The sequence below is a fragment of the Echeneis naucrates genome, chromosome 12, assembly GCF_900963305.1.
Source record: "Echeneis naucrates chromosome 12, fEcheNa1.1, whole genome shotgun sequence".
NCBI lineage: Eukaryota > Metazoa > Chordata > Actinopteri > Carangiformes > Echeneidae > Echeneis > Echeneis naucrates.
Window position 1 is genome coordinate 18,222,601 of NC_042522.1, and position 17,049 is coordinate 18,239,649.

General features: G+C 42.0%; 2 protein-coding genes across 5 annotated transcripts in view; one reads left to right on the forward strand and one right to left on the reverse strand.

Moving 5' to 3' along the window:
- Positions 1-1,285: 1,285 nt before the first annotated feature.
- Positions 1,286-3,062, reverse strand: plac8.2 (placenta associated 8, tandem duplicate 2). Of its 3 annotated transcripts, none has more exons than XM_029516371.1 (5): positions 2,953-3,062; positions 2,645-2,753; positions 2,417-2,541; positions 1,574-1,678; positions 1,286-1,442 (listed from the first exon to the last, which is right to left on the reverse strand). In XM_029516371.1, the coding sequence occupies exons 2-4, from the start codon at positions 2,727-2,729 to the stop codon at positions 1,574-1,576; spliced, it is 315 nt and encodes a 104-aa protein (XP_029372231.1). In that variant the 5' UTR covers positions 2,730-2,753; positions 2,953-3,062; the 3' UTR covers positions 1,286-1,442. The 3 variants fall into 3 exon arrangements, with proteins under 3 accessions (XP_029372231.1, XP_029372233.1, XP_029372232.1); XM_029516373.1 differs by lacking the exon at positions 2,953-3,062 and adding an exon at positions 2,897-2,938; XM_029516372.1 differs by lacking the exon at positions 2,953-3,062 and having other exon boundaries at positions 2,645-2,885.
- Positions 3,063-5,402: 2,340 nt separating this feature from the next.
- adamts6 (ADAM metallopeptidase with thrombospondin type 1 motif, 6) overlaps positions 5,403-17,049 on the forward strand; it is a 51,417-nt gene continuing 39,770 nt past the window's right edge. For both annotated transcript variants that reach the window (XR_003841352.1, XM_029516370.1), the window contains exons 1-9: positions 5,403-5,436; positions 6,635-6,806; positions 8,521-8,937; positions 9,053-9,441; positions 11,195-11,369; positions 12,011-12,234; positions 12,553-12,636; positions 14,030-14,175; positions 16,704-16,747. Coding sequence is in view for 1 of the 2 variants with exons in the window: in XM_029516370.1 (XP_029372230.1) it covers positions 8,838-8,937; positions 9,053-9,441; positions 11,195-11,369; positions 12,011-12,234; positions 12,553-12,636; positions 14,030-14,175; positions 16,704-16,747 (1,162 nt within the window). In the remaining variant the exon portion in view is untranslated. The remainder of the gene's footprint in view (positions 5,437-6,634; positions 6,807-8,520; positions 8,938-9,052; positions 9,442-11,194; positions 11,370-12,010; positions 12,235-12,552; positions 12,637-14,029; positions 14,176-16,703; positions 16,748-17,049) is intronic.

Consider the following 17,049-nt stretch of genomic DNA (forward strand, 5'->3'; position numbering starts at 1 on the left):
TTTCCAATCTGCCCTAAACACGTAGTGGGTTTATCATAATCTCTTCACTAAACTCCTGTCTAGTGAGGGTTGCCATGTCTTTATAAAATATATTAGAGCTGGGTTCATTAGGCCACAGTCGTCTGGACAATATAAACCTAATATTAAACAAAGCTTATGTTATTGTACCTTTTGTTCATTGGACTGAGTACGTGGCTGGTGACATTTGGTAGAGCCGATATTCTTTATTGAATTTCTAGAACGTCACTCACTTGAAAGGACTTGTGGTGCACAAGGACAGAACTTAAAAGTCAGAGGACATTAAGGTTAGGAAGACATACCCTGAAGGTTTCTATTTATACCTTACAATCTAAATTAATATTTAAAAAATCTGATGCAACAAACCTTTTAAAAATGTGTCAGCTGTAGTCTTGTGTAATGTTTTATGTCCAATTTCAACAAATGCTCCGTCTCTGTTGCCACGACTTTGTATCAAAGAACAACACCCGCATAACAACAGTATTGAAGATGCAAAGCACATCACTTTTTCCACACTTGTCAAAACAAGAAACACTGTTCCTGAGAATTCTTCATGGCATAGTGACAGAGATGTGTCAGCATGCTGCGCTGATGAACCAGCATTTGCAGCAGTAGAGCCCTGAAACTGGCACAGCTTGGTGGAATGCAGCCAGTTATTAATATTATGATAGACACCCGTTTGTCTGCTGTGAAAAAGGTCTATTTTCTCATCCTGCTAGTTTATTCATGTCATCTAGTCAGACCTCCCCTCCAGAGCTTCAGTTTGAGCCATGACAAGTTCAGCAGGGTACCGTGGGGGGGATCACTGACAGGAAAAACAAATTCAGATTTTGGTTGAAAACTTCACAACTTTTTGTTATAAAAGGATGAAAGTAAATGTTTTATTTCATGCCCCGTGAAATAAAACAAGCCCAAAAAGGAGCTGCATGTTCTCCCTGTTATTGCATGCACCTCCGGGTCCTCCAGCTTCCTCCCACAATCCAAAGACCTGCTCATTTGGTTAATTAGGGACTCCAAATTGCCCGTAGGTGTGAAGGGTTGTTTGTCTCCATATGTAGGCTCTGCCATGGATGGTCATAACCAGAATAGGATAGGCTGCCCATGTTTTTGTAAGTTTAATGTTGCCATTTAGTTTACTAGATTTATTTATTTAATTAATTATGAAGAAGAAATGTCAGAGTATCACCAAAGTTCTTAAGCTTTGGAAGGACATGGCTGTGTTTTGTCAATTTCATGGAAATGTTTCCAGAGAAACTGCTCAGGACAATACAGATAATACAGATTTTATTTTAACAGTAAATCATAAGGCTGTAAGATCAAAAATGTTCAACGGCTGAAGATAAAAATGTTGCTTCCATCAGACAATTTTAAGAAAAGCATCCTTTTCCAACAGCAATTCGGCCTCTTTAGTGTCACAGCAGTATCTAAAAGGCAGAAGCACATGATTGTCAGTCATCTCAGCTGCACCATAATCGTAAAAGTAACATCAGTCATTATGAGGTGGTTTAAAAGAGATGTGTGTGTTTCCTGGAGCTGTAATGGGATGCTTACTCACTCAGAAAATGCCCTGCTCCTTCCGGCGGTCAATATCTCTCTTCAGTTGGCAGGTTGCACACACGGGACAACACATGACTGCCATAAAGTCACTGCACAGTGAGCCCTAGACAAACAAGCAGTTAGTCTCAGAGGGTGCAACCTTGCTGGGATTTGTTGGCTTCCTTAATCAGTCAGTAAAATTACCCAATCGTGCTGGAACTGCGAGACAATGATAGGATAACGTTTCATGGCGGGAAGCAAATGAGCTGAAATACTGTTAGTTGTGCAGGGGATAAAGACTAGTGATGAGCAAGCACACCACTATCTGTGTAGCAAGTTAGCAGGGGAAAAAAAACCTGACCTGGCGAAGAAAGAGTGAGAATGAGGAACGTGACACGAGCTGCATGCTTCCGTTATAAATCAAGTTTTTAACCTCATAAAGTGGGGCAGATTTGACACGTTTGGGTTATAAAAAGCTGTCTGATTTACGGCTAAATACTGCAAATCATACCAAAATATTAAACAAATGAAACATTTGACCTGATGATTGGAAGTGAAGCTAATTGGATCCGCAGCCTAAATTTTTTCAAATTTTCATACCAATCTAACTAACAGTTGATCACCTAGCCTTTTTCTTTCACATCTTCAAATAGCAAGTATCAAAAGGACCTTAAACTGAAAAACCTCATCTGACTGCATATGACATATTTAAAACACGGTCAAACTCCAGCAGCCACAACAGTTAACACAGTCTATCAATCCAAGCAGATGTGAGCACAGGTGTGATGTTCACATAACTAACAATACTGTCACTCCTGTTTTTCCTATGCTGTCAACAGGGAGCCCAGCACTGAAAACTTACTTGGATGTTGTATTTGGTCCTGTAGACGCTGCGGATGGGCATCCCCAGTCCACACAGGCAGCACTCGTTCATGTCGCTGGCAATGGAGCAGCCCAGACAGGGGTAGCAAAAGCAACCAAAGCAGCCTGAGGCGGAGGAGGGAAGAAGTGAGGCAAAGTTGACATCTTGCAAACGTAAATGTAGCTCTGATTTAGTTTTGTTCCTTAACGTTTTGAAGAGAGAGCTTACAGGTTCCACAGTCGTCGCAGAAATCACACAGGCCGGTCTGGAAGTCGGAGGGTGCGTATCTGCCCGGTTGGGTTGTCACAGCCATGGTCAGAATGAAAGCAACTTTTACCTGTGGGATGAAAAAGCGTTTAATGTTTGTTCTAATCTCTGCTCCTGAACCCCCAACGCTGAGGAGCTGTATCTTCCCTCAGCAGGCAAAACTGTAAATTACAGCCCTTTGAAGCATCAAACAATATGGAGGCAGACACGTACAGAAAAGCTTTCTGTTTGAGATTCCCAGATCGAGTTGTTACGGGGGTAAAACTTACCAGATGGCTGCAGAGTTGATGGACAGTGACGCTGAACAGTGCGGGCTCCTGAACACGTCTGTTCCCAGGAAGGAGGGTGAGTGACTAACCAGTCAAAGGAAGTAGCAGTCTACTTCTAATCATTGTTTTATTTGGATAGTCCTTAAAAAAAAAAAAAAAAAAAAAAAGGGTAGTTAAAATGACCTTCCTCCAGCCAACACAATGCAATAAACCTCCACCTGCAATATTACCTGTTAATGCCTGTTATCATTTTAGGGAACATACACACTTTGTTTCATTTTGTATGTGTCCTTGACACACCAAAGGTCTGAAACAATGATTAAACATTTATATAATCTATTCTGCAATGAGTCCTTCCAGGAAATCATGCTAAGCTGTTTGTCATGAAATATTTTTTAAATGTTTGATTCTAAATAAAGATATTATTTTTATTTCATTATGTTTAAGTCAATCCATCTTAATCACATCAACTAATGCCACAGGAAGGTGCACAGAGATATTCAGTGGTAACCTAAATATTAAGCTTTTAAAGAAATCTTATGAGGTCTTTTCATGCAGTAAATGGAACCAGGCAGTCATACATAAAACAGCTTGATTTGACTGCCAACTACAGTATTAAAATGTTATTTACCAGTTTATGCATCCGTAATGCTAACTCGCTGGCATAATAAATAGCAAAAATAAAACCAATGGTACGTTTATATTTTTGTTAAAGCTTTTTTTCCCTAATCTTCCAATGAGCTCTGGACACTCAGAATGTACACATTTATTGTACTTGGCTCAAGGTTCAAAGTGTTTATTGTCAGGTGCAGTAAAGAAACACGTGTCTCTGTACAATGAAATTCTTTTTTTTTTTTTTTTTGCTGTTCACAATGAATGGGGACAATCTCAAAAACAGCAATAGAAATATAAAACCATAGAAATGGATAAACTAGAACAAGCTCATCTATAAGCTATCAAAGATTATGGTATGTGCAAATGAATTGTATGAAATGTAGTTTAAACAGTTGCTTGGCTGTTACGTGAGGTGATCGATGCTAATTAAGTCCTGTGACGTTTATCTGCCCTATAAACCAGAAGGTTATTTATGGCTCGCATCCCTTGTTCTGATTTACAGGAGCAAATCATCAGAAACGAAACTCTGAAACATTAACTTTTGGGGTTAAGCGTCAGGTGTGGAAGTGTGTTTGTCTTTCAGGTAGATAGAGGGAACAGATAGGGGAACTTTGGGTGTCCAGCAGCAGCACACAGGAAGTAAATATGTATAAAAAGGGAGAACATTCAGATCAGCATTGCATTGCAGTGCTCCTCTCAGACACACGGTGACACTCCATCCCACCATCTGGCTGCCTCCTTCTCAGGCTGTGCAGGAGGGCACTGTAATGACGACCTGACTGTAATGACATGGGCTCCTACATAATGAGCAGCTGTAAATTCAGCTCACAAGTAGGCATGATTTTCAATTTCCGACAGACTAAAGATAGACCTGGGCTAAATTACACCAAAATACGCGGGGCTGCCATTAGTGTATGCTGCAGCAGGCTCTTAAAAATACTTCAACCTTTCCCCAGAGTGAATATATCCTCCGATTTAAACATCAAACGCTCAGGCCAGACTCCTTAATGCCAGTAAATGTGAGTTAACCCAGGTGATGTCAGCCAGTCCTGTGTATATTGTTTTAGCATGACATCAGTTTTCATTCACTAGATTCAAAGTTAGTGCCAAACAAGTGTCAGAATGTGTTCTTTTCCTTTTTATATTTGTTGATAGTGGTGGTTGCTGGGTGATCATCTGCTGTCGCTCACATCACTATCCATCACACTCTCATTGCATAACTAAACAACTTAAAGGAACTCTGAGTTATCAGCTACTTCAGACCAGATTAATCTGAAATGACAAAGCGAAGGGAGGGGCATTTTGATTTCAAATTTCCTTCTTGTGTTTCATGATTTATTAGTTCAGTCTCAGATTTTCTTCTTAGATATTGCAGAGTTTTATCTTTTTATGGCCTGAAATGGGCATATAGGTGAAACCGCACCAATATTTTACTGAAACTGTCACAATAAAGCAGAAATGAAGGATCTGAGTTATTTTTTTTACTTTACTTTATGTTACATTTCTACACTGCTACAGTTCTCACTTCCGTATTGCATCAAATGTTAAAGTAACTACTTAATTACACAGGTTAGATATTATTTTGTATATATAAAACAAAATCAGTTTATAAAACATAATTACAGATTAAATTATAGATACCTTTGTAAACTCAACTTTGACTAACTGAAACATTAAAAGGTGCCATACACATTAATTAAGCAATAATTAACCTATTTTCTATTCTGAGTGATGTTTCCTTTGATGATTTAATTATATTTTAATAATTTTGTGACATTTTCAACGCAGGACTTGGAGGTATTTTTATTTTGGCTACTGTGACTGAAGAGAAGGATCAGCGTTCCTGTTCCACCACTGCTGGTCAAAAAGGTTTGTCCTCACTTGCCTCATTTCTAACAGTGTTTCTTATTTGACATGATTGTTGTGTGTTTTTCGTGTGAAATCTCACCTCATAAGTGCCTGACTCATAAAGTAGTTCCCTCTAAAATTAACTGGAGTCCACGCAGAGGAAATACTCAAGTACGAGTAAGTTACTTGACCAAATCCAGCTGACTATTCCACAAGTATGCAGGTGTAATAAACAATAATATAAATATATATAAATATAATGTATATGAAACAACTGCAGCCGGATCATGTTGTATTTCTTTATTTTCTGCTTTCGGTCATTTGAGTTATTGCTGCAGCTCTTTCCTGTTGTAGCTGCTGAAAGTGGACTTTTAAATCTTTTACTGCCACTAAAATTTATTTCATGATTTGCTGGTGAGTCCTTAACAATGTTCTTCATTAAAGCTGATGGAAAAACTCCCAAAATTCTAAAATGGATCAAAATGAAGTCCAACTCAGTTGACTTATTGATGAATCTAAATACAAGTTTCATCAGCTCGTATGTAACTTCCCACCAAACATTTATTAACTTAAATGTAAAGAAGGGCTCCTAATTATAACAGATTTTTCTTTTTTAAATGAGGTTTTAAATAAAGTAAAGCTTCTTTTACCCAAATCACTGATGTTGGCGTTAACCCCCCCACCCCCAACCCTCACTTGGGGCATTTTCCTAAAGGGCTGAAGTTGAAGTGTTATTTCAGGGCAGCACTGATAGACATGCGCACAGCTGATGAGAGAGAGAGAGAGAGAGAGAGAGAGAGAGAGAGAGAGAGAGAGAGAGAGAGGCACATCTGCACTGACGTCAACCCCCCCTCACCTCCCTCTCTAACCTCCCCCTCCCTCCCTCCCTTCCTCCCCCCAACAAACCCCGAAAAGGCTGCCAATCTGAAGCTCTCCCGGTCTGGGACATACCGGGTTTCTGCAATGTAGTGAGGAGGAGCAGCAGCTTCCAGGCTCCAACTTGTGCTGGTGTCCTCTGAGTCTGAGGCAGGTCCTGCTGCGGAGTGTGGCGGAGTGTGAGGTGGCAGATCTCCCCTCAACTTTTTCAGCTTCTCTGAGCCACCAACACCTCCAACAGCAGCACCAGCAGCACCAGCAGCAGCAACAGAGTCCAGATTATAAAGCTGCTGCTGCATCTGTATTTATTTTATTGTATTTTTATTGATTGTATGTGTGACAGTGTCTGCTGCTGCTGCCCTGAGAGGTGGAGGGGGGAGAATCTCAAACTGCAGTTTCAGAGGATGGCAGAGCCCTGAAGGAGATGATCGGAGGGGAGCTGAGGAGGTCTGCGTGCGGAACTTCACAGCCTTTTGTCCGGAGCCGGACCGGAGCTGACAATGAAGATGAGCCTGGTAAATATCCGCTAAGACGGTGTCTTCCTGTCCGCTTTCGTCGGGAGCAGATTCGTGTGAGGGTTTAAATCCTCTTAGAGTTGGGGGGGAGTCGGGAGGAGGTGGAAAGGCGGACGCTGTTTACAGACCAGCATTTAGCCAGTCCGGCTCTTGTGGCACCGAGACCTCAGGCTGAGTTTACTGTAAAAATAAAACGGGCTGTTTTTACGCACGTTTTTACGCACCGTGTCTGCAGTTTGCAGGGTGTCCCGTTCTGCACGGTCCGGGTCCTCAAACTAAACCAAACTAAACTAAAACTAAACTTCTTGGCACATTTTTCTTTTTTCTTTCTTTCTTCCTTTTTTTTTGCAACAAACACGGGCTTTGTTGTGTTCTGACTTTGCAGACGGATCCGTGAAGGTTGTGTTTGAGGTACCGGTGTAATGCACATGGGCCGGCTGCCAACTGTCTGGGTCAGAGTGGCCAAGTGGGTAGCGCTGTATGTCTGTCTGTCTCTCTGTCTGTCTCTCTGCATGCAGCTCTGCAGCTCCATTCACTGTCTTTCACCTTTTCATCGTGCATCACCCTTCTGATCTCCTGACCGGTTTGTTTATAGTGGTCCGAGTTTTGCGCACGAAAGAAGCGAGTCAAAAAGCTGCAGGAATTATATCACGTCGACCAGTCAGCTCTGGTTTTCTCTACTCAGCCAGATTTGTGCATTTGTCTCAATGTGGCTGTTTCGCTTCGGTTGCACCGCAAAGCCTCCTCCATCCCTTTATCACTTTGCACTGTAAGGCAATTAGTCATTAAACTGTCATCTCCTGCAGATTTAATTAATAAGGAAGTGGCACTTGGCAGAAGCGCAACTGAAGTCACTGCTGCTGCTGGCTGTTTGTTCTACAAGTGTCAAATAACATGTTCCATTAAATGATGTGCTGAGTGAGGAAGTCCCTCTCAAAGACAAAGAGGTCTTGGAGAGTTTTTCATTCATTGATTACAGAGCAGAGCTGTAGCTCATGATTGTTTTTCTATTGAAGCTGCAGTGACTCTTGTCAATCCATTGATTGTTTTCCAGAGTAAAACTTCCAAAAGGATTTTCTGGTTCCAGCTTCATAAATCAGAAGATTTGCGGCTTGTTGTTGTTGTTTCATATTATTGTATATTGAACATCTTCGGGGGGGGTTTTGGGGTTTGGTTGTTTTTTTTTTTTTTTTGTTTTTTGTTTTTTTTGAGTTGTGATCCAAAAGAAAAGTATTGTCAACATGTTTTGTTTGGTTTATTTGTGACTTGACACACAACTTTATTTTTATCCACAAATTTGTGGCATTTTGTTGGCAAAACATTTCATCAGCATAATGTAGAAAATCACTGTCAGATTAATCAACAATGAAAACATAATTCAGTCATAATATTACATTTTCAAATAGCTTGTTTTGGACCAACAGCACAAAAGGCAAAGATATAAAATTTGCACTAATGTAAAACAGAAAAAAGCAGCAGGACAAAGCGAAACTGGAAACAGTGTTGTTTTTGGCAATTTGCAAAAAACAAAACAAAACAACAAAATATATATAAAAAATGAAACAAATATGATATTGGAATAGTTGCCAGTTGATTTCATGTCCATTGACGAATCGACTGATTGTTCTGAGCTCTACAACAGACAACAAACTGAGTCAGTGACTATTCCTGGAGATGAAAGGTCATCTAACCTCTTGATTGATTTTCTCCGCAGGAATGCAGATGGATCGGTCAAGGCAAGTTTCCAATATAGAGCTTCCTGTTTGGAGTTACACCTGAGAGTCACTGCGTCTGATGGATTACGGTGTTTTCTACGAGCTGCTGACATGACTTCAGAGGCCAGCGGGATGTGGAAGTTCTCGCCTTCAGGAGAAATCTGAGACCCGGATGAGCCTTCGAGCACGACGAGAACATTTCAGCGAAGGAGACAAACCATGGACTTGTTATGGTGTGGCATCGGACCGACCGTGTGCTTTTAACCTGCTTGTAGCACCCTCTGCCCCCACCCCATGTCACATCTTTCCCTGAATTATGGAAATTTTGTGGAAGACGCTGACTTGGACACTGAGCCTGGTGGTGATGGCTGCTTCTGAATTTCAAAGCGTCAACAGACCTTCGCACAACTCTCAAGGTATGATGTAGACGAGGTGGACGAGAGGATTATTGTAACGGTATGTTCATTGTCACATCATCTTGTCTTCTCCACTCTCTCCCTTTCTCCCCCCCCTCCCACCCCCCTGTAAAAGAGGAGTTCCTGTCCTACCTGCAGCACTACCAGTTGACTGTCCCGGTGCGGGTGGACGAGAACGGAGAGTTCCTGAGCTACACTGTGAAGCACCACCGGCCGGGCCGCCGGAGACGGGGGGCGTCGGACCCCGTAATGGGGCCGGTGCCCGCGTTGGACCCCGACCCTCCGGAGTCCCGGCTGTTCTACAAACTGTCAGCCTACGGAAAGCACTTTCACTTAAACCTGACGCTCAACCCCCACCTGGTGTCAAAACATTTTACAGTGGAGTACTGGGGCAAAGGAGGGCTGGAGTGGCGTCACAACATGGTGGATAACTGTCACTACGTCGGATTCTTGCGAAATCAGCGCAGCACGACCCGAGTAGCACTCAGCAACTGCAAGGGCCTGGTGAGTACGAGGTGACCTTTTAAATTATGTTCTAAAAGTGCCAGAGAGTTCACACTTCTCGTGTCAAACGAGCTCCAACACTGACGTCAGAATATACCCCCAACTGGTGCTGCTGTCATGTCGGCCAATCCTCCAGGATTAGACCAGTTGTATTTTGCTTAACACAAACTTTGGCCTATTTCCACTCGGCACACTGAGTCTGCAGGCAGCTTCTGGTGAGGTGATGCTCATGTATCACAACATCACAGCGATACGTCAGTGCCGTGCATCATTTTTTATTATTTCTGTGTTGAATATCACAATTTATCCAACAGATTTTTGACGAGCCTCACTCATTCAGGTCACGTTTCTCAAGCTGATTTTTTTTTTTTTTTTTGTGATCTGTAAAATAACATGTCTAGCTTGTAGATATTACCCCATTTTGAATTGGTCTGTTCAAAAACAAGACTGAACAGCACTAACAAGGCATCTAATTATCCTGTCTAAGCTCTTAGTCCTCGGGCTTTTATCCACAGACTGTGCAACTGTCCAGCTTCTCTATGCTAATCAAGGAATTGGAAGAAATTTTAATAGCTGTTATCCCTTCATGCTTCATACTAGCTCTAAAGAAGGGAAAAAAGGGCCCTGCTTCTTATTGGCAAATGTAGTCATGAGGAGAAAACATGTAGCCAAATGTGTTGGCAAGACCTGCACCGAGTATCATAAATTGAATTAGTGTTTGCCCTTTTTTCTAGCAGCACCAAAAATGGACAAAAATGTGTCTGTACTTTAATGTAATCAGCTGTCGGTGCAGTTTGAGCTCTTGACATCACACATTATTAAAACCATAAATCAAGATGTTTCTGTTTGCTATTGTGATGTGTGGTAAACTGCTGTCATTGGGGGTTTTGCAGAGTCAGACCAGTGTTTTCCACAAACAAATTTTAGAGTCCTCTGTATTAGTGTTGGAGGGCAGAGAATGATGCCTTGGTGTTAATGTAATATTTTTTATTTAGTTAGATTCAGCTGCAGAAATGGGACATAATGAACCCATCAGGAGCAGGAGACGAGACAAAATCAATAACAAATGGCGATATCGTGACTTTTAGTCCAAAGATAAACTCTAAAAGAACCCACGTTTCCCATAATGCAACTCTTTTCATCAGACTTTCTTTGTTAAACACCACAGTTTTAACTTTTCTGACTTTAAAAGGACACTTTATAGCAGTTGACGTATTCGGACTGAAAGAAAAAGCCAAGTCTTGAATCATTTGCAAAAATTTTAATGTTTATCCTCATTCCCCCCAAAACCGTGGAGATGGTTTAATTCAGCATTGCTCATTAAAACACTCACCAGAGATCCTGATTCTTTCTATCCTCTCTACCCTTTTTACACTCTGATTATGACAGAGATTCATTAAAGGGAGATTTGTGTTCAATTTTGGGCCAAATCCGAACATTCAGGTCGACTTAGTGTCCAACGACTGAAGTCTTGGTGTAGTTTCTTCACGATGAAAACAGCTCCACCACATCGGTTTCTATTATGAATTTCAAACCTATATGAAACTAATCACAATCTCAAAGAATAAAAAAACAAAAACTACAGCTTTCATGAGAGAACTACAACATGCGTGTAACATCATTTCTACCATTTCATGTATTGCTCATCGCTCTGCAGCATTTGGTCATTGAAAAAAATGTTTTTATGTATTTATATTTGATGATTGCTTGTTTCTAACATGTTTCTTTCATTGATTTTTTTTTTCTCAATAAGCACGGTGTTATAACAACAGAGGAAGAACAGTATTTAATAGAGCCATTAAAGAACATATCCTCCACCACCTCCAGTGAATGGAACCTGGAAGAAGCACAGCAACATGTTATTTATAAAATGTCTGCCATTCCCTCACCGCAAGAGCATAGCCAGGAGTTCAGCTGTGGCATTTCAGGTTGGTGAACCTCCATCTGGGTTGGACTCTGTGTGGCTGGAACTGACGTAAAGGAATAACTATACATAGCAGGTTAGAGGAAGTGCTGGTTTGGTTCTAGGCCCAGGTTCTGGTAGACATGACCAGGCCTCTTGTGTGCTATAGTTGCTCCTGGCCTGGACACCTTTCACCCTGCTGGAGAAAGTCTTGCTCCAGCTTTTTATAAAAAGGCCTTTCTGTGTATAAAGAGTACTTGGCTCTGACTTTTTATTGAGGCACAAGTCCTATTTATAGAACCGGCAATCATGTTCAGATTTTAAAATTTAGGCAACTCAGTGGCCCCAAACACTCTGGCTGCTGAGATATGACGAATTGGAAAAAGAACCAGGTGGATATTTAGGTATTTGGGCCAACGTCTTATAAGAAACAGCAAAGGCTGTCATCTCCAGGAAGCCAGCATGCCCTAACATGTATCATCTTATAGCTTTTTCCCAGAGCATCTGGGTCATAAAGCAAAGTCTTTAGCCGCAAGGTTCAAAGGGCCAGATTCCCTGTGTGCATCTACCATTCCCAAACCAGCTCCCCTGCACGGATGACGCAGCACAATTCTTAGTTTTACGTAGCTTGCTGTTTCATTTTCGTTGTCTCCCCGTCACCCGCAGACCTCATTAAAAGCAGCGCACCTTGCCAGTTCAGCACGGCTTCCCCGGTGCACTCATCCCCTCCAACGCAGAGCGACGGCGAGCGGTCCAACGGCACCCACAGGCTGAGGCGCTCCATCAGCACCGAGCGTTTTGTGGAGACGCTTGTTGTCGCTGATAAAATGATGGTCGGTTACCATGGACGCAAAGACATTGAGCACTACATCTTGTCTGTAATGAATATTGTAAGTTTGATCCTAATTTTTGGTCATTTAATGTTTCAGATTTGCCTAGAGCTGCATTTAACCACCTGCTGATTATGTTCTTGATTTATTGCTTATTTAGATGTCAGAAAACAGGAATGCCAATTTCATTATCCTAATAATCAGAAACCCAAACATATTCGGTGTTATGTCATACAACAACAAAGGAACACACCAAATCCTTTGGTATTTGGTAAACTATGCTGATGAACCTGTTAGTTCCACATTATGAATGAGATGTTTTGACACGTGGACACAATTTGTCTGACTTTGTGTCTTTTCTTCTTTTCTGGAGGTCAGGTTGCCAAACTTTACCGTGATGCCAGTCTAGGAAATGTTGTGAACATTATTGTGACCCGGCTGATAGTTCTGACTGAAGATCAGGTAAAAAAAACAAAAACAACGAGCTCTGTTTTATTTTTTTTCACTCATATCACCAACTTCAACCCTTAAATCTATTCAATATTACCACAAGCCATTTTTTTATGGTGTCTGTACACTCACCTGTAGCGAGTGTATAACTGATACGCTTGGCGTGAGTGAGCAGCAGTATTTTATTTGATTGCCGTGGCTGACGGAGGGAGAGAAACGAGACTATTCACCATATGGCCACCACTTCAGATGAAAGATGTGCTCAGGCATCTTCCCTCAGGGAGCCACGATTGAGCATTTTTACATGCACTGTACATGTGTACGTATGTGTGATGGGAGAAACAGAGTGTCTTTCCAGCATCTGCTTTTTCTAAAGGGGGCCATAGCTGCTCCTGATGTAGCACCAGCTCCAAAAAACAAGTTTTCATGTTAAGTGGGGCCACACTTTGTTCCATAAAGGAAGGAAAGGAAGCGCTCGTGGATCTGCTGCTCCAGTTTTGGATTAAGCGAGTAGAAAACATTCTGTGATGGAAGTGACTCGCTGTCGGACTGTTGAGCTGCTCAGTACTGTGCTGTAATCAATCAGCGGGTAAGCCGAGTTCAGCACTGCATCATCAGCTGGAACCGTAATGGTTTGCTATAATTGAACCTATTACATTCATAGTAGATGCGTTTTGCAGACTCCACTACAACTTCCCCAACTGTCCTTTATTTTATTTTTCCTGCTGCTCCTCTTTCCCCTTCTGCTTTTTGTAAAACTTCTGCTACTCTCAAAATCCAGTTTCTCCTCTCCTCCTGCTGCTCCTGCTTTAAATGGCTTTACCTTTTTACTAGAAGGGCATCTAACCTTAAATCAAACACAAAAACAATCTCCAAACTCCCAGTGATCCCAGTGCAATCCCCCTCCATATAATTCATCCAGATAATTGTTTTGCTCTGGCGGCTGGAGTGGCTCAGTGGTTAGCAGTTTCATGACAGTGCCACTTCTTTTTCTTTTTTTTTTTTTTTAAGGCATTATTGCCTTTATTGGACAGTAGAGAGTCGAGACGGCTTGGCTTGTGTTACATGTCCACACCACAACAGCATGTACCACTGATGGATAGTTAGGTTCACCCCCCCCCCAACGGGAAATTCAGATTATTATCGCACCTGTTTTCAATTACTCCTCATGGATTTGCCATGAAAATGTTGTTTTCCGGTGGTTTGATAAGATGCGTTATGTCACAGCACAACAAGACATGATACAACACTGCACAACATGACAAGTTACATTACATTGCAGCACAATACAATATGGTATGACAGAATATGGCGTGATATGACAAAATACGACACACCAGACACAACATCACGCAATATGATTTGCTATGTTTCAGAACGACGTGTGTTGCGTTGTGTTTTGCAGCCTAACCTGGAGATAAACCATCATGCTGACAAATCTCTGGACAGTTTCTGTAAGTGGCAGAAGTCCATCTTGTCTCACCACGGCGATGGCAACAGTATTCCTGAAAACGGAATGGCTCACCACGACAACGCCGTCCTGATTACCCGGTGAGTGCGCTGGGAACGGCCTGTGTTTTCATATTGTGGTACACAATTTCGCACACTTCAAAGGCCAAAAGCAATTTCTTTGTGGCTGCTACTTTCGCTATAAATGGTGCTAATTTCCCCATTTTGAGAAAATAGGCTGCAGGTTATTTTTCTGTGCTGTTGGTCTGTAAAAACTGCAGTCACAGTTCAGTTTCTGTGTGTGTGTGTGTGTGTGTGTGTGTGTCAGGAACCTAAAGGACAGAAACTTCCAAATGTCCACCTCTTGGCTGCACATTAAACCTGTAACTGTTAAAGCTCATGGGAACAAAGCTCAGGTCTGAAAATAAAATGTGTCACGCTGCAATTTATGTCGAGGGTGTTACCATAAAATAGCAAACATCTGTCATTACCTGGAATAGACTGTTTCGGCCACATAACTGAGCACCTGAGGAGCGAACCCCCCCCCCCCCCCCCCCCCCCCCTCAATTGGTTTTGTCCAGAGAGGATGGCGTTCTGTACAAAACTGGCTTTCCATCTGTCCAGGTCCTTCAGGTCCCGTTTTCATGCGACGTCTTTGAATTTTTATCTCTGGGGCTGTTAAGTTTTTGGTTTCCCTTTAGAATATAATACGTCTGCGCCCGTTCTCATTGTTTTTAGATGCCAAACCTGTCTTTCCTTTGCCTTGTGACTCTCAAACGTATCTATATTAAGCAGCCTATTGATCTACATGTGCCTCAGTAAAGTTCCCAAAGTGCCCTTTTGCGTCTACCAAAGACAAAGCAGGAATATATCGTCCCACTTTTTTGTCCAGTTTTGTGTAATTGTAACCGTCACATTTTACCGCTGGATTAGTCACAGCCTCACTCTTCATCCGTCGCTTCATCATCAAGTCAAAATGTTCTTTAGTTTTCCTCGTTGCCTGCAGGTGGCGCCGGCATGAATTTTGCCGGCGCTTTATTCACCCGTAGATGTCGCACGTCCACGCTCGCTGTTGCTTTCTCTGCTGATCGGCAGCCAAGCCCGTAATTAAACTCAGTTCTTCTGGTCGTTTCCATTTGGTTTGAATAAATATAGTATTGGTGAATAGTTCAAACCGAGTCGAAGCGTGGGCGAGAGATAATGAGATAATAAGCTGTGGGGAGGACACAGCAGTTGAGCTCAGAGAAGCTAACATTGGAGATGGTATAAATAGCTGATGGGTGACACCAGGAAGCTTTTATTAACCACCATGTCTGGAGGAACAGTCAGACGTTCCCTGTGCCTGAAAAGGTTCAGTCTGAATTCAAGATGGCTGATGATAACACACGTTTCACTTATTCTCTTTGGAGAGTCGGGACTTTGGGTTAATTATCAAAGAAATCCTGAAGCAAACGAGTCCGTTCATTCATTCGTCAGCAGATGAAATATTTATCAGCACCTGTTTTAATCATTCATAATAGTCGCTGCTGTCACATTTAGGCCTCAAGTAAGTTGTGATGTGCAAATCTTCTGCATCTTTTTCCATCATACAAACCAGATAATAGTCAATAAATTGAGGAAATATTCTCATAATTTATTCATTTATATATAAATATAAATTTACTCTGTTTATTTTTTGTAATTCACTCTAGATTAAATTGAATTGATAAAAGAAATGCCATTCATTTCACTCATGTCCCAAATTCCTGTACGTCTACCAGACTAGATATTTTCTTGATAGTCCATTAAGTACTCCTCATGTCCACTTAGCTTAGATTTGTGAAGAATAATGCCAGTCACAAATGTCTTTGCCGTTGGGCCAACACTAAAGGAACATAATTATTGTTGGAGAAATATAAGGACAGAGACCAGTGTGTCTCCATCAACAATGACTGTACTGGTGAGCAGCAGGACACACAACCTTTTCATTCAGATGATTCACCTTCCTCATCTGTTTGCTCGTCATCATCGCAGTGACCTCTGCGGTTCGGGAAGCATTTTGCTCTGTTTGTAAAGCGGACCGCCCCGTTTCTAAAAAAAAAAAAAAAAAACAGATGGAAAAACATCAAAACAAATAGACGAGGTCACGGTTGCACCTCGCTGGTTTGGAGCTGCTCCAGTCAGGGGAAGGAGAGAGAGAGTGATGGAGGAAGGATGGAAGGGATAGGAGTTTATGGGGAGAGAAGGGAGAGGGAGGGGAGGGAGGAGGAAATTAAATTTGCTGTTGCCCTTGGTTTTAATAGATTAAAAGCTTTAGGAATGATTGGATCATTTATTTGAAATGTATGAGCTGTTCTTTAAACGTTGGGGCTCAAGACTGTTCAGCACCTTTTTCTTTTTTGTCTCTCTCTATTGGATTACCTGTTTGTGAATTACAGGCTTCTTTTTTAATTCCTCATGTTAGCTGGATGACATAAAGGCTCATGCTACAGGTGGAGCGGTCAACCATGTCTTCTCACAACTTTATCATGGAGAGTTATAATGCTAAAGGCTGAAAGTATTACTGCTGAACGGAGCGGCTAAGAGTCATTGGAGGAAAATGCTGCATGTATAAGACGGACAAGTGATTTGTTTGTGCTTTTCGTCCTCAGGTATGACATCTGCACGTACAAGAACAAACCCTGTGGTACCTTAGGTGAGTGGACTCGTCCACATACGTGTGCTTTCTTGCCAAAGAGGTAACCTTAGCCGGCTGCTGACTCTGATTCTTTGCTCTTCTCTTTTCTTTCCTCTGGAGAGGTTTTCGTTTTCACCTTCAGTGTGTCCTCAGACAAACCTTATTTAGCAACATTTTCAGTCTGCCCCCCCCCCCCCCCCCCCCCCAGGAGAACACCAGACGGCTCCTGAGAGACATAATGAGAAGGATGTTTTCACTTGTGTTATTACAGCTCCTCTTGTTGGTTGAGGCGAGGGGGGGGCCTGAACCCGGACAGCCTG

Bases quoted from the DNA above. Each gene is read 5' to 3' on its own strand.
- plac8.2 (XM_029516371.1), bottom strand. From the start codon at position 2,729: ATGGCTGTGACAACCCAACCGGGCAGATACGCACCCTCCGACTTCCAG. The intron at 2,542-2,644 runs GTAAGCTCTCTC...CCTCCGCCTCAG, and splicing joins CTGCGACGACTGTGGAACCT to GCTGCTTTGGTTGCTTTTGC. The intron at 1,679-2,416 runs GTAAGTTTTCAG...TTGTTTGTCTAG, and splicing joins GGACCAAATACAACATCCAA to GGCTCACTGTGCAGTGACTT.